Raw genomic sequence first — 23,026 nt, 5'->3', positions numbered from 1 at the left:
CTAGGAGATCCTGGGTTTTCTCTCCCGTACAGGGAGGGTGGTTTGTCCAGAGCTGTGCTTGTCAATCTCGGCAATTTTAAGCCAGAATCCCCCAACCGACTGCTCCAGAGAATCTGGCAGGAAGCTGTGCACAAATCCCCCAAAGGTATAAGGTTAATCCTGGCAAGAGGTTGCATCTGAGGGTAGGACAAGAAGCAATGGATGGAACATAATTAAAGAGAGATCCAGTCTAGGACGAATGCGAACAATTAAACAATGAAAACAATTAAATAGAATAGCTTGCATTACAGAGTTGTGGGTACTTCAGAGCTGGAGTTTGTTTTTTTTTAAAGTTTTTTTTTATTTTAATTGAACAAAAACACACAAAAAGAATCATCCTTCATTACATCTTGTAGAAAGTGTGTCGATTGGTTACAGATAACTTTCCTGCCTTTCTTCTACAGTCATTACTTATAGTTCATATTAGATTATACACTTTAAATCAAAAATCTTTGTATATTTTACTATCAATATATCTATATACTATATCAATATACCACAATTCTCATTTGACTACAATTATTTGAACATGCTTTTACCTCAAATCATTCATACTTGAATCATACAATTCAAGGTGCTCGTTATCACCTTTAAAGCCCTACATGGCCTAGGACCCGGATATCTACGAGACCGTCTTCTGCTGCATACCTCCCTAAGACCGATAAGATCGCACAGGATGGGCCTTCTCCAGGTGCCATCAGCTGGACAATGCTGGCTGGCGACGCCTCGGAGTAGGGACTTCTCTGTTGCCGCTCCAGCGCTATGGAACGAGCTACCCCCAGAGATCCGGACCCTACCCACTCTCATGGCCTTCCATAAAGCTATTAAAACCTGGCTTTTCCGGTAGGCCTTGGGCTGTTGACCTCTTGATTGCGGTCCAGCCCCGCTTAGACTGGGTGTATGTTGTGTTTCTTTTAATTTGTTGTGTCTTATTTGTTTTAATCCTTTTTAATATTTCTTATTCCTTATTTCTGTAAGCCACCCGGAGTCCTCCGGGATTGGGCGGCCTATAAATTCAATAAATGGAATGGAAATGGAACTTAAAGACACAACCACATAATGGCATTCATTAGCTATTTCAAAAAAATCTTCCAATAACATTACACCTTTATGACATCTTTTAAGTAAAAGTCAATTAATAAAGTTTCTAAACCTTTCCCCTCTCTTTTTCCCCCCAACTCACTGTTTAGAATTTATATCCAAGTTACTTTTGCCAATACCATAGCATGTATATGTTGTTAAACAATGTCCATTGACATTTTCTTGTTGTTATTATAGTTGGCTAAAAATAATTTACTATTTATGTCCCATCTCCTCTCATCAAACCCCCTCCCAAAAAAACCTTACACCTTTATAACAAGATCTAAATGAAAATTTGTTAATAAAATTTATAGATCTTTTTCCCAAGTCACAATTTGCAATTTATATCCAAATCTCTTTTACTAGTTTGCCAATACATGTATATATCATTATCATTTCATTATTGTTATTATAGTTAATTATTTGTTAACGAATAAACATTTAATAACAATCTAAAACAATCTAAGAATTACTAAATTCCTACTTATTGATCACCAAAATCAAGTAATTTTTTATTATCAACTTTCATTGTCAACCTGTATCTTTCCAGTCTTCTTTTATCTCCTTTATAAGGTTTTTATAGACTTCTCTCTGCACTTTGTTGCTTGAAGAATCTCTCAGGTAATCTCGTTGTCCACCAGCTGCTACTAAAATTAGCTTGTCTTTGGTTGTCAATCTTGCTTCTGAAAAAATTTCTCTTCTTAAGTCCATCATCATTACCATTTTTTTTTCTTCTGTACCCTGGAATCTGGGGTAGAGCTCCAATTCGTCGAATTCCCTTTTCCATATTCCCTTCTTTCCACTTTCACCCACATTTGCTCTATTAATAAATTCATCTATTGTCTTATCTTTATCTTCTATATTGTCATTCTCCCCTTTAATTTTTGGGGCTCCAACCCCATCATCTTTTGCTGTGAGGAAGACTAGTCTTTCCAGCTTCTTCTCAATTCTACCATATCCTTCCAATAGATTTTGAATTGGAATTTTAAGGTTTCCTCATCTGAATATTGATCCATGTTTCCAAAACAGAAGAAAGAAAGAAAAAAAACTAATAGCCACTGCCACTCTAGCCTTCCAGGCCTCTTTTATTTTTATTTTTATTTTAGATTGACTTGAACACAAGTTCTTTTATGCTCTTCAAATGAGAAGGGTTCTTTTTCCCCACTTTCTTTCCCTTGCCAAAATAGTTCTCAAAGGCACCTGTGAAAACAATTCATGCCCTTGGCTCTTTATCAGTTTCTGTAAACAAGTTGCAAACCCTTCAGCTACAAAGTCAGTGAAATCAAAGAAGGAAAGAGAAGAGATACGTTGTTTCAAAAACCCCAGCCTGTGACCTCCGAGTGGCAGTGTGCTACTTTTCACTTTCTAATATTGTGCCAGATTTTTTTCTTCTTTTTGCACACAGATGAGTATAGATGCTCCCATCAGCCATCAATAAATAAATAAAATGAAATAAATGGTCATTAAACAAACATTTGCAGCTGGCATAACTGAGGTTATTTTACATCCTGAGAATGTTGCAAGAAAAGTATGTGTTCCTGTAGAAAGGGACTGATGTTGCGACAGCACGACGTGCGATCTTGGTGCTCCGAGATCGCAGTCAATATTTCTGCCGCTGGACGGTCCATTTGGACCTAAACCGTCCCGCAGAGATGGTGATTGAGAAGGGCACGTCCTGCTGATTTCAGGGACACCGCAAAGTCCCTGGAAGATCCAGGAAAAGCCTTTTTTTCTGGTGACAGAAATGCAGCCAATGAAGCTGCTAAAGTAGGGACAGCTCCAGAACGGGAAGAAATTGAAAAGAGAAAGTGTGTCGAATTGGTGAGGAAATGTTATTATTAGACAAAGAGACTACCCCAATTAAGTTAAATTAAATTGAAGATAGAAAATTGTAAGCGGCGAAATTAATCTACATTAAACTTAGTGTGTTATCCTGTTTCTAATTTTTTTTTCATGGATGGAATTTTTGCAAAGGCTCCCTATTTTTTAAACTGAATTGATTAATTTTTTCTTTTTTCACTTTTGCTTACACCTATGGATTAAATTTTTCCTTCTTTTTTTATAATGCTTGATTGGACTGATTGGATTGTTTTTGATCTCTTTTTAAGGGTTTTTTTTTCTTTCTTAAGCTTGGAATATAAAGAAAATAATAAGGATTATAAAGAGGGTTGTAACAACAGGAGGAAAAGCAGTTACACTGCCACTTAAGGCCTGGAGGCTGGATACATTGTTTTTTCTTCTTTCTCTTTGATCACTTGAGATTCAAGGTTCTTTCAGTTTGTTTACTGACAGTGATAGTAGGAACAGCACAAGTTGTTTATACAGGTGCTTTTTGGGAGTTCTTTCACTAACTATTGGAGGGAAGACAACATTTCTGACTTGAAAGATAATAAACCTGTTTGAAGTTTATTAAAATAGCCTTGAATCCTATGGTGGCAGTGTCTGCAAAATTGGAAGAATGGCGCAACAGGAAAAAGAAACTGTAACATTGCAAATGATTATGTTTGAAATTCAAACTCTATTCGTTGTGACAGAGAGAATTGAAAAGAGATTGGAGAATATGGAATACAAAACAGGAAAATTTGATGGAAAAACTGAGGATGTTTATCAAATGAAGAATGTGGAGGACAGAGTTCAAAAAATGGAAGAAAAAAACGAGCAAAGAGATAAGAAAACTCTGGATACTGACAACAAACTGAACGTAGTTGGTAATGGCAAGAGCGGAATATGGAAAGGGGAGATAGATGGATTGGAACTCTACCCCAGACTTCAAAGCACAGAAGAAGAAAAGAGAGAAAAATTGACAGAGATAAGGAGAGAAATCTTGACAGAAGCACCAGTGATAACCAAAGATAAGCTGATGGAAAGAGCAGATGCTGGGTTTCGAGCTTTTATGAGATATGAAAGGAACAACATGTTGCGAAGAGAAGTTCATACAAGGTTATTAAGAAAGTAACTAGCATATTAATGCTACAAATGGCAAGAGATATGACTGCACTATTACTGGAAAGATACAGGTTGATGCAATGAAAATGTATAATAAAAACTAAGCTAAATTTAGTTTACTAGTAGTATGTATAAAATGAAGTGACAATAGTTATAGTTAAATAATTGTTGTGGCCCAGCAGGAGCCGTTGGAGCTGACACCAGTCTCCAACAGCGAGGGGCCCTATGAGTCGGCTCTGGAGGATCTGGACAGGGTTCTGACTCCAAGCAGGGTGCAGAGAGGCTGGTTGGCCACCAGGAGGCACCTGAGCCTTGGACCAGTGGGGAGGAGACAAGGGAGAGTGAGCCAGATGCCAGTAGTGAGTTGTTCCTGGAAGCATGACATCAAAGAGCTAATATGCGTCAGGAACAGTTGGACAGGTACAAGAGGTAATTGTGGTCATTAGGCTCCTCTCCGAACTATAAAAAGACTCCTTGTGCACACGCCTCTCTTTTCAGAAGTCAACGCAGGATTGAATGTTGGAGGACATTACTGTGAGCTTGGCAGGCTGGATTGCTGCCAAGGCTTATCTGTGCTGGATTGCTGCCCAAGCTTGTCTATGCCGGTTTGCTGCCAAGAACCTGTCTGTCTGTTAATTAAATGCCATAACCTATCTTTGGCTCGGAGTGTACTTTGGTGTGGAACAAGGGGGTCAGAACAAATAATGATTAATAATGATAATAATACATATAGATTTATTAGTTTGATAATATGAAATTTTATATAAACAAAAAAAGGAGAATATGAGAGGAGGTTTAAAAGCTTTATCTAGAATATGTTATAAAGATGTATTGCAATTGGACGATTTTAGGATGATTTAATAGAATGTTATCATATAATCCTATTCTAGATTTTGAATATTATATATAAAAGGATGTAAAAACAATTATAGTCAAATTAAGGTTGAGATATAATAATCGTGATATACATGAATATATGTGAATTTAAAATATGCGATTTGATATGAAAAGCAGGTGATGACTATGGAAGAGATGCATGGAAATACTGTAACCACTTTCTACAATTTGTAATGGAAGATTTTTTTTATGTTTGTTTGTCTTTGTTCAAAAATAAATAAAAATTGTTTTTTTTTAATAAAAAGAAAAGTATGTGTTCCTCCATGCTCCAATCAATTTGTATCTTTTTTTTTCATGGCCTGAAAATTGTGCTCGTGGTGTGCCTATTCATCTGGAAATATTATTTAGTCTTGGAAAGCAGAGTATCATCTTGAGCAAGATGGCCAGGATGACATTTAAGAAACATAAATTCTAAATGACAGCAATTTGATGTCCCAAAATCTAATAAATTCATCTGTCTTTAGCCAGAAGAGACTTACAAGCAGACTGTGAAGCTAAAACACCTTCCAGGTCAGACATTTGTGTCACTTCAATATTTAAAACCAGGGAGAAATTTGAACCTTTCAATGAAACATTAGTCATGTAATAGATCCTGGATTGTCCCTTTAACAACAAGCATCCTCTTCCTGCATAATTACGAGGCTTCTGTTGGCTGTCTCTGGATTATTGCAGATAAAAATAATCTTTCGGAGGTGCTTTAAAGGAAAAGGAAAGAGTATGCTTTCACCCATGGATTGGAAAGAGACCTTGTGGGTAGGCCTCACCATATGATTCCCACAACTGTTAGGAATGACCAGCTGCTTTCAAAAGGCTTTATTTGCTCTCAGTGCTTTGTTGAGCTTTGCCTCTTTCATCCTGATCCTCGTGGCCATGGGCAGCCAGAAATGGATGATGGGGAAAATCCTTTGCAAAACTGGCGCTGAGCTGGTCAATGCCACAGACCCCGAGTTAGTCAAATTCACGGGGAAAATTTACTATGGGCTCTTTGGCGGCCACAAAATGCGACAGTGTGGACTTGGAGGTCGCCCTTCCAGATTCAGAAGTAAGTACCTCTTTTGTTTCCATTTTTCCTGCATTTGCAAATAAACAGATTCAAGTAAGGTTCTTTGATTATTAGTGATTATTCAGGTCATTTATTTGCCCTAAAATTTTGTTTACCGGAAGTTCTGCTTGGACTGGGAGTTGGACTAGAAGATCTCCACAGTCCTTTCCAACTCTGTTATTCTGTATTCTCTTCTTCTGAAGTTTGGATTGAAAAAGGATTTTTATTTATCAATATAATTTGGCCAAAGTGGCAGCCCTGGGAACCAATAAGCTGGAAAATGATGTATTTTATTACAGAGAAGATGGCTAATTCACTTGCTGTGTTGACTAAGCAAAGGGACCACTAGAGGGCAACCAAGAGACACAGAAAACATGTCTGCTATTGTCTAGTTGTTATTGTCTATATCTTTGTTAATTGTACTTAAAATGATTATTCCCACCAAAGAACAGAACACAGGTAGTCCTTGACATGATGATAATTGGGACCAGAATTTCAATTGTTTGGAAAGACAAAGCAGTTGTTAAGTGAGCCATGTCTAGTTTTAAGATCTTTTTTGCCATGGTTATTAAGTGAATCATTGCAGTTGTTAAAGTAAAATGTGGAAATCAAGCAAATCCAGCTGCCCTCATTGACTTTGCTTGTTGGAAACCAGCTGGGAAAGTGCAAAGACCCATTACTTGACCTCAGGTTGCAAACATTGTAAATACACGCTCACTGCCAAACACCCAAAGCTTGATCACATGACCGTGGGGTTGCTGCATTGGTTACAAGTGTCAGGACCAGTCATAAATCTTTTTTTTTCAGTGCTGCTGTAATTTTGAAAAGTTGCTAAATGAATGGTTGCAAATATCCTTAATGCAACTAGAATTGTTAGTGGGAAAGGCAGTCCTCTCTGTTATGACTAAGGCCAAAATGTCGCCACATCTCCGTGAGCTGCACTGGCTACCTATTGGTCTCCGGATACGCTTCAGGGTGCTAGTTATTACTTATAAAGCCCTACATGGTATTGGACCTGGGTACTTGAGAGACCGCCTTCTGCCAATTACCTCCCACAGACCCATTCGATCCCACAGATTAGGCCTCCTCCGTATTCCATTTGCCGGCCAATGTCAGCTGGCAACTACTCGGAGGAGGGTCTTCTCTGTGGCTGCCCCGGCCCTTTGGAACGAGCTCCCCGTGGAGATTCGGACCCTCTCCACCCTTCGGGCCTTCCGGACGGCCGTGAAGATCTGGCTGTCCCAGCAAGCCTGGGGTTGAGTTCCCCCCCCCCTCGAATTTGCTGTGTCAGTTGTGCTTTTAAATTGTTCGTATTGTCCGATTGTTTTTGTCTTACTTTTTGTAATTTCCCCTCCCTTGGCTTTTGTTCAGCCGCCCTGAGTCCCTTCGGGGAATAGGGCGGCCTACAAATTGAATAAACTCCAAACTCCAAACATCTTTTGCATAATTTGATTTAGAGTTGGGTTGCTACTGCAGCTGCCACAAAAGCTGATGCAGTCCTGGGGTGCATCAACATAGGGATAATTTCAAGATCATGTACATCAGTGGTCTCCAACCTTGGCAGCTTTAAGACCTGTGGACTTCACCTCCCAGAGCTGGCTGAGGAACTCTGGGAGTTGAAGTCCACAAGTCTTAAAGTTGCCAAGGTTGGAGACCACCGATGTACAGTGTTAGTATTGCTTTATACTGTACTAGTGAGACCACATTTGGAGTACTGTGTCATCATGATAAAAAAAAGTTTTAGTCACCACAATACAAAAAGATGTTGTGACTCTAAAAAGAGTGCAGAGAAGAGCAACCAAGATGATTATGGGGCTGTAGGATGAACCATATGGTGAATGGTTGCAGGAACTGGGTATGTCTAGTCTAACGAAGAAAAGGCTAAGGGTGACATGATAGCAGTCTTCCAATTTTTGAGACACTGTCACAAGAGGTGGACAACCTATTCTCCAAAGCATCTGAGGGCAAGTAAAGGATAGAAACTTATCAAAGAGAGGTCAACCTGGAACTAAGGAGAAATTTACCGAGAGAACAATTAATGGAATGACTTGCCTCCAAAAGTTGTGGGTGCAACATCACTGGAGGTTTTCAAGAAGAGATAGGACAACCATTTGTCCAGCATGGTATAGGATCTTCTGCTTGAACAAAGAGTAGAAGACCTAAGGTCCCTTCCAACACTGTTATTTTATGTTCTATGTTCCCTGATACCAAACATGTATTGGTATCAGAGGTGGGTTCCAGTGGTGGGTTTCAAAAAATTTTCGAATCTACTCTGTGGGTGTGGCCTCCTTTGTGGAAGTGGCTTGCCAGCCATGTAACCTGGTGGGAGTGGCTTGCCGGCCATGTGTTTTGTTTTCTTTCTTTCTTTCTTTCTTTCTTTCTTTCTTTCTTTCTTTCTCTCTCTCTCTCTCTTTCCTTCCTTTTGTCTCTGTCCCTTTTTCCTTTTTTTCTTTCATCTCTCTCTCACTTTTTCTTTCTTTTTTTCTTTTTTTTTTCTTTATTTCTTCCTTCCTTTCTTCCTTTCTTTCTCTTTCTCTTTCTCTTTCTCTCTCTGTGTGAGTCTGTGTGTGTGTGTGTGTGTGTGTGTGTGTGTGTGTGTGTGTGATGGGTTTCAAAAAATTTTGGAACCTCTTCTGTAGGTATGGCCTGCTTTCCGGGTCCAGTGGTGGAACCTCTTCTAACCGGTTCGGTAGATTTGACGAACCGGTTCTACCAAATTGGTGCGAACTGGCAGGAACGTGGGTTCCTACCGGTTTGCACCAGTTCGGTAGAACCGGTTCGTCAAATCTACCACACCGGTTAGAAGAGGTTCCACCAGTGGACCCGGAAAGCAGGCCACACCTGGTCCTTGGATATGATTATTCTACACTAACATGCTCATATTTATAAAACTCAGTGCCTCTGTGAAAGGTAAGGATGACTACTGCATTTGTGGTGCAATCAGAACAGTGTGTGTGTTGAAGTTGTTTTAATGCAAACCAAAGATGCCTTTTAAAAAACAAGTTTACATCATATTCTTATGCATGCCAGTGCTGTGTGTGAGGTAATTTAAGGTGGTTCTGACAAGTGTCGTCGGCTTCTTCATATCCGGTCACATGGGTGGCAAGCCACTCCCATCCGGTCACATGGGTGACAAGCCACTCCCACAAAGGAGGCCACACCCACAGAGTAGGTTCGAACAATTTTTGAAACCCACCACTGATTGGTATGCACATGACTTCAAGGCAAAAGTAATACAAATCTGCACTGAATCCTAACGGAAAGTCTGACAATCTCTGCCCCATTTTCTGTGATACTGTTTATTTATGGGATCTGTTTACCTCCTCAATCTTTCGGGAGTTTGCTTTTTCTTCCTTTTCAGTGTTTCCACACCTGGTGAAAAAGGTGAACGCGATGCTCCATGTGACAATTATCCTCTCCTTGTCGGTGGCATTTTCCTTTGCTCTGGTCAGCTGCGGATTCTGCTTCTTGAACCTCCTAAAAGTCCCTTTTCGGGCCATTCAAGGACCTGCAGGAGTAGCTTTGTGGAACTTGGTGGCAGGTATAATGAACTTTTCTTTCTTCACAGCAGAGGTTGGTTCCTACCAGTTCGCACCTATTCGGTAGAACCGGTTCGTCAAATCTACCAAACCAGTTAGAAGAGGGTCCACCAGTGGACCCGGAAAGCAGGCCACACCTACAGAAGAGGTTCCAAAACACACACACAGACTGACAGAGAGAGAGAGAGAGAGAAAGAGAAAGAAAGGAAGAAAGAAAGAAAGAAAGAAAGAAAGAAAGAAAGAAAGAAAGAAAAAAGAAAGAAAAAGAGTGAGAGAGAGATGAAAGAAAAAAAGAAAAAAGGGACAGAGAGACAAAAGGAAGGAGAGAGAGGGAGGGAGGGAGGGAGGGAGGGAAAGAGAGAGAGAGAGAAAATACATGGCCGGCAAGCCACTCCCACCAGGTCACATGGCTGGCAAGCCATTCCCACAAAGGAGGCCACACCCACAGAGTAGGTTCCAAAAGTTTTTGAAACCCACCACTGCTTCACAGCAACAATCCTGAAATTGTGGAAAGGTGTAATGTTAGAGTCTGAGGTTTCCTTCTACAGTTCACAAATTCTGGCCATCAAGGCTATCCACAAGGTGTGGTCCAAAAAAGGCAGCCACAACACTGTAATTGGAACATGACTTTTTTATACGTATATCAATCACACTGCTGTGCTGCCATCTTGACATTTTCTGATCACACCCTGCAATTACCTCTCCTAACCATGCAGATCTCATTATTTGAGGGTGAATTTCAGCCACCCATTCCCCCCCCCCCCCGCCATCTCGCCCTTGTATATCTGGACATTAGAAACATTGCAAAAAATATTTTTAATTTTTTGTTGTCGTAATTTTCCTAATAAAAATAACGCTGGGGTTTGGTTTGAGGACTTTAATAATGAATACCTTTGGTGAACAAAGGCAAGTCCACTAGAAGCTTCTCTCACTGTGAACCATATATTTATAAGCTGTGCTAACCATGAATTTAAGTGTACATTTTAAAGTGTAAACATGCTTTTACAGATTTAGGGCTTTCATTGTAAATGGCTGGGAGGTTTGGTGATGCAAAAAATGCTACTAAATAAACTGCTGAAAAATAATCACAAAGAATTTGATGTGGTGACACTGGATCATCAGTAAAACCCACATGATGCAATTCACAAACTAACATCAGTTTCTAAAGTGTAATTTGAGGTGGTGAACTTCAAACTTCAACAGTAATAACGTATTAAAATATTTCATGCTAATAAGAGATAAATGGAATATAATTTGATTACATTTGCCCTTTGAAATTACAGAGTCCGCTAATCAATGGTCTAGGAGGTATGTAAAAAGATAAAGACAGTCTTGAGTCATGCTGAACTTCTGATGGTTTCATGGTTATCTCTGTTCCTGTTCTTTTCTTGACCACAGCATAATCTTTGGGGGAAAAAAAAACTAAAGCCACAATATTTTATTAAAGTTTCTTTAATTTTCCAAATATTTTTCAATTATATATTTTAATTTTAAATGAAACCTAAAACCTGGGAAGCCTTAACCAGCCCCAGCTCCATGCGGCTTTGGGAGGATCAGCCAAGCTTAGCATAATACTTTAGTGCAATCAAAAAGCCTAGCTCCATTCAGCTTTTTTAAGAGTGATATGGAATCGGTTTGTTTTTTTTCAGCTGAAATTTCTATACAATTCAATGAGCTTAAATTGGCTTTCAATTTAGGTAAGGGATGAATAGGCAAGTAGAAGCAAAGCATACTGCTGGTCCTCACATTTATGACCATCAGAGCTTCCCCAAAGTCATGTGATCAAAATTCAAGCACTTGCAACTGGCATGTATTTACAGTGGTTGCAATGTCCCGGGATCACAATTGCCCTGTCAAGGGACTTTGACAAGTCAATGAGGGCAGCTGTATTTGCGTAACAACCATAATGACTTCCTTAACAACTATGGAGAAAGGTCTTAAAATCAGGTGTGACTTATTTAATCACTGCATTGCTTAGCAATGGAAGTTTTGATTACAATTGTATCTACCGTGGATCTCCAAAAATAAGACCTACCCCCAAAATATCCCTAGCTTGATTTTTCATGCTGCTTTAAATATAAGCCCTACCCCTCCCCAAATTAATCCTTAGTTCAGAGCCTCATCAACAAGGGGTGGGCATAGCTACCATCATGTCAAGGAAGTGGCGAGAGCACATGTGGGGGCCGATGGTGTCCAGAAGCTGCTGCAGCCTGCACAGTGCAGTCCCTCCAAGCAGCAGGCAGGGGGGGGGAGGCACACGATCTGTCCCACTGTATTTGCTTGCAGAGTGTGTGGCGGAGCTGGAGGACAAGGTTGGATTGTGGGGGCTGAGAGTACAGGGGAGGGGCCACGGCATGATGTCATCCTCACTCCACCACTTGCCTTGCCTCACAGTGGGGGCACCGGCAGAGGCACAGGTGAAGGCACATGATCTGGCCTGCCGAACACGCCACCCACCAACTGTGTCCATCTTTGCCCACAGCTGCAATGGTGGAGGTGGCCACACAGTGTGTCCGGAGGGCTGTATCGCATTGCTCCTTGATCCCCATGTGCCTTTCCCTCTGCCTGTTGTTGGTGCTGCCACAGTGAGGTGAGGTGGGGCAGGAGAGGTGGCACACTACGGCTCCTGTGCACTCAGCCCCCACTATCCAGCCTGGTCCTCCAGCTCTACCACACCACTCTGCAAAGATAGATGAGATGGCAGCTGGGAGTGATGGTGCTTTTCAACCTTCTCCTCAGAAGCAAGGGGAAGGAGAAGGATGGAAAGGGAGAGCAGTCACTAGAGTGTTGCCTCTTGGCCGCTGCTCGCGGCTTGCTTGAGGGAACCCAGCATGGAAGGAAGGGCCTGTTTCTTACAGATTGATCCTGACCCTTCCATTCCCTTTGAACCTGGCCTCTCTTCTCAGAGGGAGATGAAGGGCTAGGCTGGGCTGAAGCAGAAAAGAAAGAGAGGGAGAGAAGCCACACAGCTAAGGACGAGGGGCTCGCACACCTCTCCACAAGACCTCTCAGGAGACATGGCAGTGGTGGGATTCAAATAATTTAACAACCGGTTCTCTGCCCTAATGATCACCTGAGTAGGCGTGGCTCATTGGTCATGTGACTGGGTGGGCATGGCCAATTCAACATCACTCACGTCAATGGACGCTTCACCTTAGCTGTTACAGTGGAATAAGGGTTAATGGGAGAGGCAGTTTCTGTAAGCAGGGCAATAAAGATTAGGCTAGAAACAAGACCAGAATGTTTCCTCCCTGCCTTCCTTACGGGATTAGCCCTGTTAAATGGGGAAAAAAACAAAATGGGATTTCTTCCAACAACCGGTTCTCCGAACTGCTTAGAAAATTAACAACCAGTTCTACCGAATAGGTGCGAACCGCCTGAATCTCACCACTGAGACATGGTGTGCAAATGTAAAAGCCACCCCTTCCAAGTCAGCAGCAGTAACTAAATCAAAAGAAAGCACCCCAAGTCCGGGTGCCTTTCCCATTTGTTCCCCCTTTTTCAGGAAGTGTTTCAATATTCAATAGCAGGTAAGTTGGAGGTTATTCAGATCATTTCCTGGACAATACAGTAACTGATGTGCATCCTCCCTTTCAAAACACGTCCGGGTGTGATCTGAATAAGACCCGGTTTGACCTGCTACCAGTATTGAAATGCTTCCCAACTCTTTCCCAAAAGGTGCTTGCAGCAGCTGCTGGGCGTAGAGTGGGCAACCCCGTGCCTCTGTCGATGCCACCCAGCAGTGGGCACATTGAAAATGAAAAGTGGGACTCGCCCATTGCACCTTGCATTGCTGAAGGCGGCCCTAATGTAGAGAAGAGCCACCATCCCTTCAGGAAAGATCCAGGAGGCATTTCAGTAGCAGGTCAGGCTGGCTCTAATTCAGATCACATCCCACTATGTTTTGGATGGGAGAAGGTGCAGAGAAGAAAGTGCAGCTATTATTGCCCATTCTGAGGTTTGTACGGTGGTGGCGAGAGACTGCAGGATTTATTTCATCTCCCTTCCAAAACATGCCATCTGAATAAGCTTGACCTGCTATTGAAACACCTCCAGGCTCTTTCCCAAAGAGAAAGTGACTCCTCTACATTTTGCCACCTTCCACAATGCAGGGGGGGGGGGTGTAAGTCCTGCTTTTCGCTTTCACTGCACTTGCCACTTCCTTGCAGCAACTGGTACAAGCGACTTGCCTGTGCTGCTGGTCCCGCGGGGACTCTTCATCCTCCTGGCAGCGCTGCTCTCGGTTGCCCTGCTAAGGATCAGATCTATGACCTCTGGAGTGCCTCCTGCCACTGCAGCCTGCTAGGTCTCCTTCACCAGCAGCCACCGGTGAAGCCACGCCACCTCGCTAGCCACTGCCTTCAGGTTGCTGAGTGCCAACCTGCAAGTCTACTTGGTGCTGCAGGAGCTGGGCTACAGGCTGAGTCTGGCGCTCTTTGAGCCCTGACCCTAGTGGGTGCTGCAGCTCTCAGGCCAGCTGTGCAAGGCAGCGCAGGCAGCACAGCTCCACCCGTGGCAGAGAGGCACTCTGGAGGTCATACTGTAGATCTGGGCTGACTTGCGTCATGCCAGTCAGAAGCAGCCCAGCAGGGTGGCCGAGAACATTGTTTCCAGGAAGGTGAAGAGCACCGCAAGGCCAGCAGCAGCACAGGCAGCTGCTCAGTGGCCAGCAGCCAAGAAGTGTCCCAGCAACAACAGAGCCAGCAGGCAAGGTGGGCGGAGGCCAGGGCATGCCGAAAGCCTGTGGCCGCAGACAAGCAGACAGTTGGACAGAAAGGGCGGGATCGGCAGTAGCGGTGCTCCCACTCCCATCAGCCCCCATGCTTGCCGCCTCTACATGAAAAAAAGACACCCCCTCCCCCGAATAAGCCCTAATGCCTAGGGCTTTATGTGACTGGGTCTTATTTTTGGAGGAAACACGGTTAATTGTACATTAAGGACTATCTCTAAGGAAAACAGAAACAACTTACAGCTCAATATCTGCAGCTAAGGTTGGTTTGTGCCTCTCCAGTGAGATAAAATCTGTGAGTTTCATGTTTTTTTGGAAGGAAACTTTTGTGCTACAGGAGATATTTGCAAGCCTTTTGAGGGGGGGGTATTAAAAGTAAAATGAACCTCTGGCCTCAGACATTTATGATCATTGAACCCCCCCCCCCCTTGCTCAAAAGGGATAGTTTAATTTTTCCAAAATCCACAGGAAAAATGGAAAGCTCAACTCTGCTTATGGGATGAGGGGGTCCTCCTTCATTTTTCATCAGCATCTTGCTTTCTGTAGCTTGGCATCTCTTGCAATCTTTGGCTAGTCAACAACTCAAACAAGAACTCCAGGGTTAGCTTAGAAATGAGTGTCATCTGCTCTGTAGGTCATGTGCACAAATGAATTTTTTTTAAACATTTATTTCTAGGCGGATGTACCGTGCTGGCTGTGACCGCTTTTGTGGCAGCTGTCAAACTGCATCGGCTTACAGAAAGAATCGCCAATTTTCGGGAAAACGGCTTCCAGTTTCTCATCCTGGAAGAAGAGTACATGCCTTCTTTCTGGCTTTGTGTAGCAAGTGCAACAATCCATGGGCTGAATTTGGTCATCATTGCCCTCAGCGCAATTCACTTCCCGACTCTGAAAATGAAGACAGAAGAAGCAAATGTTACAGCAGAAGACATCATGTACTAAGTTCTTTGTTTGCCATTTGCCTCTTCTGTATTTCCATGAGCCTTTGATCATCTGCCTACTTTAAAGCCACTGACATCAAGTAAAGTTTCTGGGTCTTAAAGGGGGAAAATTACAAACGATTGATTTCAGCAAATGCTGAGGTCCATTGACTGCTGTGTTCGTACTCTGGAAGAGGATTGTGTCTCCCTTACAGCGTTCGAAATTTTAGGAGCCTTTTCCTGCTGGTTCTAAGGTGTCATCCATAGATCTTTCAAAAGAGAAGTTTACACTACCTTTGCCCCAACCGTGACCCGTCAAAACCGCGGTCCACTAAAGCGCGCCCGATCAAAGCGCGTACGTGACGTCATCAGCAGCGCGACAAATAAAATTAAAAATAAATTAAATTAAAATTAAAATTAAATTAAAGCAAGCTGATTCACATAAAGGTAAGGGTTAGGGTTAGGGTTAGGGTTAGGTTAAGCGTTAGGGTTAGGTTTAGGGTTAGGTTAAGGGTTAGCGTTAGGTTTAGCGTTAGGTTAAGGGTTAGGTTTAGGGTTAGGTTAAGGGTTAGGCTTAGGGTTAGGTTTAGGGTTAGGTTTGGGGGGGTTAGGGTAAGGTTTTCGTGTTAATTTTAAATTTACCGCTCACAGCGTGCCGTTTTCGTCGCGCTGTGATGACGTCACGTACGCGCTTTCGTCGAGCACACTTTAGTCTACCGCGGATTTGTGGTGGAACCTGCCCCAACATTGTATATTGGAAAATGGATTCCTTTGCTTCATGAAAACTAATTCAGCATATCATTAGCCTTTGTTCAGTACCTCAAAAGCTAAACAAGTCGGTATCACTGTTTCTTTAAAGGTGACGGACTAAAGGAGAACTTTTCCTCCTGCCACATGATTATTTTTGAAGTGTATTAATTCATACTCCTATTTTACTCTTGGCAAGATACCATAAGCCTTTGCTAAAGATTTAAAAGAACTTTGCCTTTTTTGAGGAGCAACAAAAAATTAGATGAAAACTAATTTCCTATTACAGTTTTTGACTCTCTCTTGGGTGGCCTACAGTATTTGCTTTTCCAGCCAAGCATCACAAAAACTTTGGTCTAACATGCATTCAGTTCATAGCTGAGATTACAAGAAGTGCAGTAGTGTTTTGTTGGAAAGCTTGTCAGATAGCATTCCCTATCCTATTGTGCAAGGAAATGGAATCATGGAACTATTGTGAGCTGTCAAGTCATGGGACTCCATGGGAATTTGTGGATTGAAGGTCCAAATCTTCAAAATGGAAAGTGTGGCATTGTGATCCAAGTCTTGCTTGCCATCTTACATATTTTGACCATCTCTCAAATGCTGCTGTTGAGTTATTTCGATGATGTCACCCATAAGGCACTAACAGTGATGTGCGGTGAGGTTTATGACTGGTGAGGCACTGATACAGGGGTTTCAAATTTTTTTAGACTTGTGGACTTCAACTCCCAGAATTCCACAGCCAGGCATGCTCAGTTCCGATTTAAAGCGACAGCATTTTTTCTCCTTTGTGAAATAAGTTTTCCTTCATTCTTTTTCTTCTCCCTCCCCTTCCTTCCTCCCTCTCTCCCTCCCTCTCCCCTCTCTCAAACAGGCACAGAGACGTTGGATCCCCCTCTCACTCACTCACTCTCAAACAAACACAAACACAGAAGTTGGATTGGATATATTTTCCAATTAGATGAAAACTAATTGGCAGCTCCTCTGCCTTACCCCCCCGCCATTCCCCTGCTGCCTTCCGATCCGAGCCTTTGATTGCAGGTGGAGCCACGTTGCCTTTTCAAAATTGTAATCAGTGAAACTGGGCTTATATACTTTTATCCAGCTGTGTGTGAACGTGGCTCTGCATGCAATCAAACTTTGAATTCCCCCCCACACACACACCTTTTCCTGCTGTTTCAGAGAGGATTTCAACTCTGCTCTTGCCTGATCATGAAAAGAAAAAAAATGTAAAAGGAAAAAGGCATGAGCTCTGACGTCAGACTGAGCTAGCTGCTCCCAGAGCCTCTAAAAAGCCTCTAAAAAACGCCCTCTACAGGAGGCAGGAGAATCACGTGCCTCATCTACATAAGGAATTTTTCGGCTTTTAACCCTTGCTTAGCTCTGCTCGAGTGATCATAAAGTCAGACTAAATGAGGCACCTCGTTCTCCCGCCTCCTCCTATAGAGGGCACTTTCTTAGAGGCTTTTTTAAACAGTTAAGCACTAAGCAGACTCATCCACTGTGACTCTGGCAGCAACTAGATAAGCCTTTTTCCTTTTACATTTTCTTTTCTTTTCATGATGACAGTGATGGGGCCCTGCCTCCCCTGACTGCACATCCCTGGACACTAAACATGTCATCCTTCTCTTCAGAATGAAAGGAAAATGGGGCTGATGAGCTGGTGGCACATGTCCTCTATGTCTCCTTTTATTTTTATTTATTCGTTTATTATTGTATTCAATTTTATTTTGCATCATTAGCTCATTTTTACTATTTTTACTGAGCATTTTGGAATTTAATTCAAACTTCTCAGATAAACGGAATGCCAAAAAGGAAAAAGCATAATACAAAAAAGTCTAGGTTCTCTGTCTGTGCTTATCAAAGCCACCTAAAACTGACAAATATACACCAGATGAGACATGCATAAATAAAACTAGTGACAAAACAAAATTGATTTTTATTTCTCTCCTGAATGATACGTTGTGGAAAGAATAAGATAGGACTATATGTGTCCAAAGGAAAAGCCTCCAACTTCTGCAAAATTCAATGGATGAGGCAGGGAAATACTTTAATTAAGGCACTGCTTTGGATAATTCTGAACTGGGAAATTAGATATTTGTAAGTAACATATTCAGATGGTGCAATTTGTCTGTACCTGCAAGTATCAGAATTGTGCAAGCCATATTTTTCACTGTCATGCTCTTTGGAAGTGGTCTTTGAAGCAGCAGGACAGGAAGAATATTGATGCTTTTGAACTTCATTTTGGAGAAGACTCCTGAGAATACAATGGATAATCAAGAAAACAAATAAATGGATTATCAAACAAACCAACTCAAGACAAAAAATGACCAGGCTCAACTTAGGAGACCTTCTGTGAAAATCTACCATAGTTTCTGGGAAAAGTGGAAGGAAAGAGAATACAACATTCAACAGCAACTATGGATATATCATTGGAGGATCTGAAAGACCAGGTTTCAGACAATCCAACCAGGTTGGAGATTGTCCTGGAAAAGATCTATCTAAGTTGTCCCTAAGAGTTGACACCAATTTGATGGCACATAATCAGATAACAACATTCTCACCAAGGCATTCTGTTGCCCGAAATGTGAGAATGACAAAGCTGCTGTTACCGTTGATTGTACTGGGAGACTAGTTTTAAGGAATTGAAGAAAATCCAGGAGCCACAAGACTGAGATTGGCAGATATTCCAGTCCATGAAGACCTGGCCTGCCCTCATCAAATTATAACATCTCAAATCACAAAACAAAGCTGTGCTGTAATGAAAAAAAAGAAGACAATAAAACATTCTGTCTTGAGAGAGGCTGAGAGGTTGATTGAATCCTCTTCCCAAAACATTTGTAATTCTATCAATCCAGACAGTCATTTGCAATTGTCCTCTGACCTGGAACTGGCGGTGATTAAGGACAACCCATCAAAGGAAAGCTGCTCATCTTTCTCAGAACAACATCTGTTAGTTTCTGCAGCTGTAGACCTCTCAAGCCTTCAAGGGGCAACTCTTGATATCTGCTAAAGATTGTGCAGCCAATGAAATGTTGGCATCCCAACCAAAAGAAATCTCTTTGTATATGAACATGACCAGGGATAGCTGGTCTTTTGAGACATTAATAGAACCAGTAATTTATATGTAATTTATTATAAATTTGTTGTTTGGAACTCACTGGAATAAATTGCTGGAAGGAACACCAGATGGTTTGGAGTCGTAAGCAAAATCACCAATTGGGAAGGAAAAACACTTCAAAATGCTACTATAGGGAGGTCCCCCTTCCCAGAATAAAATATTCTTTATTCTTAATATTAAAAAGAGGCAGAATAGAATATTTCCCCTGAAGAAGAGGAGAAAAATCTTAAGAGGCAGAAAGCAACCCCAGTCTTTCTGCTATAGGAAAACAGCCTCAAGCAGAAACCTGAAGAGGCTAGTCTTTAGGAATGGATATTTTGTATCCATTCAGAAAGCTGGGCCAGTGGATTCATAAGCAAAGAGCAGCCAGAAACTCCAAATAGACAGTAGGCAAAGAGCCGAAGCTGACAAGATTAGCTCAAACAAAACACCTAGGATTTGCATTTCCCCTTTTGTTTGTAGAACCAGCTATGACCCTTACATGACCCCATAGGAATCTGGCATTACCTCTAGTACAGTGTTTCTCAACGTTGGCAACTTGAAGATGTCCGGACTTCAACTCCCAGAATTCCCCAGCCAGCATTCGCTGGCTGGGGAATTCTGGGAGTTGAAGTCCGGACATCTTCAAGTTGCCAACGTTGAGAAACACTGCTCTAGTATGAATGAAGAAAACTTTTTTGGGGGTGGGGGAAATAAAGGGTATTAATGAATAGCATCACAAAATTTCTTTAGTGACATTTTTACACCATCAGCTGTTAATATTAAAAAAATACTTCCTTCTTGTTTCTGCAATTCTGTCTGCTCCTTGAATCTGAAATCCTGGGATTTGCAAGCAGTTATCACTCATCGATTAACTTAGCCAAGTTTCTGTGAAGCAGAGGGCTGCCAAGTTGGAAAAGTCTGGTTTAATCCTATTTAAAAGGAGCACTTCATCTTATTTGAAAGTGAGCGAAGATTATTTAAATGGAGCAAGGGAAGAAGAGGGTTTTTTTTACCTAATGCTTTCTGAGCCTGTGGAGGATCCCAGCTTGTTTTCCCCTCTTCCTTCTTCTTTTTTTGTTTTTGTCCTGTGGTGCTTCTCCCTCAATCAAAATTTCCTCTGCATTTATAAAGTCAGGAGCAACAGTCCCAGAAATTGTCAAGCATTGTGTCTGTCTGTCTTGCCCCTTATGTGGATGAACCTCCTTACAGGGTTTCCTTGGGTCTCAAGATACTCTCCAAAAAAAGCAACAAAACACTCCATGATAGGATGTGCTTTGAAGCTGTCCTTTGACAGTGTTGGAATAAGAGATCAAATCTGTGTGTGTGATGAAAGAAATGTCCTTCTGGCTTCCGCTCCAAGTGGGGAAAAAGACACTGGAGACATGGAGGCTGCTTGGAAAGATGGTTTATTGGTGGACAGGACCACATGGCTTGAGCCCTGAACAGAAAAGGTGATCACATGCTTCAAGGTTGGTGGGGAAGAAGAGAAGGAAGGACTGAGATGCTGAGTCCCTGGTTTTATCCCCTCTCTGGCCTTTGATCTTGATCTTGTATTCTGATTGGTTGTCAGACTCCCATGTGGCCATGCAGGGACAACTCTCTAGGCTGCGTTTTGAATCGAGGTTTGGTTGAGTTCTCAGATGCCATGTGGTCAGTTGAGTAAAGGGCCAATATTATCATGTTTTAATCCCATCCTCTGGAGATGAAGTGGAGAAGTCTTTATTATGTAAAGTGGGCTAGCTTGGCCTTTTTAATGGCCCATTGACAAAGTGGGGATGGGCAGGAAGCTACAGGCAGCTATTCTGTCTTTTAAAACATGTTTCTTTCTTTTCACATCCAGAGAAATATTCTGCCTTTTCAATATTTCCTAGGATATTTCATTTTTCTGGGAGAGGGCTGGGTGATAACTTCCTACATGTGTCTGCCTGTCTGTGTCTGTCTGTCGCAGGGTTTCATATTATTTTCATTATTAGAGAGGACAACTAGAGGTTACCTTCTGTCTGACTTTTCAGACAAGCTAAAGTTTCATTGTCAATGTAGGAGCAGCCTAATTTGGTTTGTTTGCTGGAAGCAAGTGTTTTGGCAACTTTTAAGATGTGTGGACCTGAGTAGGACATGAGGTTCAACAGGGCACAGCTTTGGAAGCCAAACATGAGAAAAGTGAGAATAAGATCAAAATAGAAGGAGAATTGGAGAAGGAGAATCAAGGCACAGAGTTTTAGAAATTGTCAATCACAGGATAAAACAGGCTCAAAATATGCATTAAAGAACAAGAGACATTCTGAAAGTGAGATGGGTGATCTCTAAATTTGATTAAACAAATAAACAAGCAAGCAATCAGAGTTCAGGAGAAGAAAAGAGAAACTCAGCTTTTTGACGAAAGGGAATTTTTATTTTCCCATTCAAAAGGAAGTACATGGCTCCATGTCTCTTGAGTAGTGCCATCTGCTACCTACCACACCACAGGCTACAAAAGAGCAGAAGAGCTGAGGTGGCGCAGTGGTTAAGAGTGCAATACTGCAGGCCACTTCAGCTGTTATCTGCAGTACAGCGGTTCAAATCTCACTGGCTCAAGGTTGACTCAGCCTTCCATCCTTCTGAGGTGGGTGAAATGAGGACCCAGACTGTGGGGGAGATATGCTGACTCTGTAAACCACTTAGAGAGGGCTGAAAGCCCTATGAAGCGGTATATAAGTTTAACTGCTATTGCTATTGCTAAATGGGAAAAGTCTCAGGCTGGAAAGGTTGCAAGTCAAACTTGAGATTGTTAGTGCTTTACCTGAGGGGTGAAGAAATGCCTTTGCTCTTATTAATAGAAGTCAGTCCTGTCCAGGTCAAAGAAGGCCATGACTCTATCTTGTTCTGCATCAACTAAGCCATTTTAAGTCCAGGCCTGTGTTAGGAGTTACATACTGGAGAGGGACACAGAAGAAGCCAGAAGAGACAAACAAGCTGGACTCGAGTCCCAAGAAGCAGGTGAGCCTGTTTGTCTCAGAGAAATTGAGGGGAGATTTGATGTCAAACTTGTAATAACAGCAAGGCTATTGCTTGACAAGAGGAGGGAAGGACTGTAAATGCAAAGAAGCAGAGTCCAGTTGGACTTTTGTATGTGGGTCTGCTTTTGACAGGTAATTTTGCAGACAAGGAAAACTGCTGTTTTCTTGCTGCGTTAAAAAAAAAACAGGGCCCTTGACTGCTGCTTCTTCCTGGGCTGAGCAAAGGAGTTGTCACAGCTCCTTCACTTAATGACCAAGAAACCACTCAACTCCATTTTGCAGAATTAAGAGTACTTTTACTGATTATAAGTAATGAGAAGCTAAGCAAAGCTGGATCTGAGCAAAAGCATTAGATATCAATACATGATTCATTCCCCTCCCCTTGGTACCCCAGTCCATAGTCCAATCATATATCTCCACAGCTGTCAGGTGGGAGACATCTTCAAAAACCATCATCAGGTTGGTATGCCAGACAGTTGGCCTTGGCGGGAAACTCTCCTCCTTCCACATGCGCAAATGAATAGTGAGAACAACTCCCAATTAACAGTCCTCCTGTACAGATTATTTCCCTCACCCAAATACCATGCCCTCCCTCCCACCCTGTTTCAATGGCAGCCGAAAAGCAAACAGCAAAACAGAGGCTGACGGGTCTTGTTTAAAGTTGCCCTGCTGGCTAAGCGCCTAGGATAGGACTAGAACTCGGGGTCTCCTGGTTGGTAGAGCACTTTCCCCAACTTGGCTCTGGAGTGGAATTGGTTTTAGAGAAGAAACCCAAATAAATCCCCATTCACACTGTTGCAGAAAATGACAGGCTTTAGACTTCTCAGGATACAGGAAAAGTTTATTTGGCAGCCAGATTCAGAAGGTTAGCGAAATAGCTAACATTGCAAATTCTGAACAACCTTCATTATCGAAGCGCGCGTTCATATACATTCTCAAAAGCATTGCAACACGGAAATACTTAACACATTTCTTAGTGGTTACCTTG

The 23,026-nt window shown here is 42.1% G+C and overlaps 1 protein-coding gene across 1 annotated transcript; it reads left to right on the top strand.

Annotated features, from left to right (window-relative positions):
* The first annotated feature begins 19 nt into the window (after nucleotides 1-19).
* CLRN2 (clarin 2) lies at nucleotides 20-15,556 on the top strand. The gene is made up of 4 exons (XM_032223788.1): nucleotides 20-145; nucleotides 5,311-6,004; nucleotides 9,366-9,545; nucleotides 14,949-15,556. Exons 2-4 carry the CDS (start codon nucleotides 5,752-5,754, stop codon nucleotides 15,212-15,214), a joined length of 699 nt encoding a protein of 232 aa, XP_032079679.1. The 5' UTR covers nucleotides 20-145; nucleotides 5,311-5,751; the 3' UTR covers nucleotides 15,215-15,556.
* Nucleotides 15,557-23,026: the final 7,470 nt, after the last annotated feature.

This window comes from Thamnophis elegans, chromosome 9 (assembly GCF_009769535.1).
Source record: "Thamnophis elegans isolate rThaEle1 chromosome 9, rThaEle1.pri, whole genome shotgun sequence".
Taxonomy (NCBI): Eukaryota; Metazoa; Chordata; class Lepidosauria; order Squamata; family Colubridae; genus Thamnophis; species Thamnophis elegans.
The sequence above is the reverse complement of the archived record's forward strand: the minus strand, read 5'-3'. Positions and strand labels throughout refer to the sequence as shown.

Excerpts from the sequence above, each read along its gene's own strand:
- CLRN2 (XM_032223788.1), top strand. The coding sequence starts at position 5,752 with ATGACCAGCTGCTTTCAAAAGGCTTTATTTGCTCTCAGTGCTTTGTTG. Across the intron at positions 6,005-9,365 it reads TCGCCCTTCCAGATTCAGAA|TGTTTCCACACCTGGTGAAA; the intron begins GTAAGTACCTCT and ends CTTCCTTTTCAG. Across the intron at positions 9,546-14,948 it reads TTTGTGGAACTTGGTGGCAG|GCGGATGTACCGTGCTGGCT; the intron begins GTATAATGAACT and ends ATTTATTTCTAG.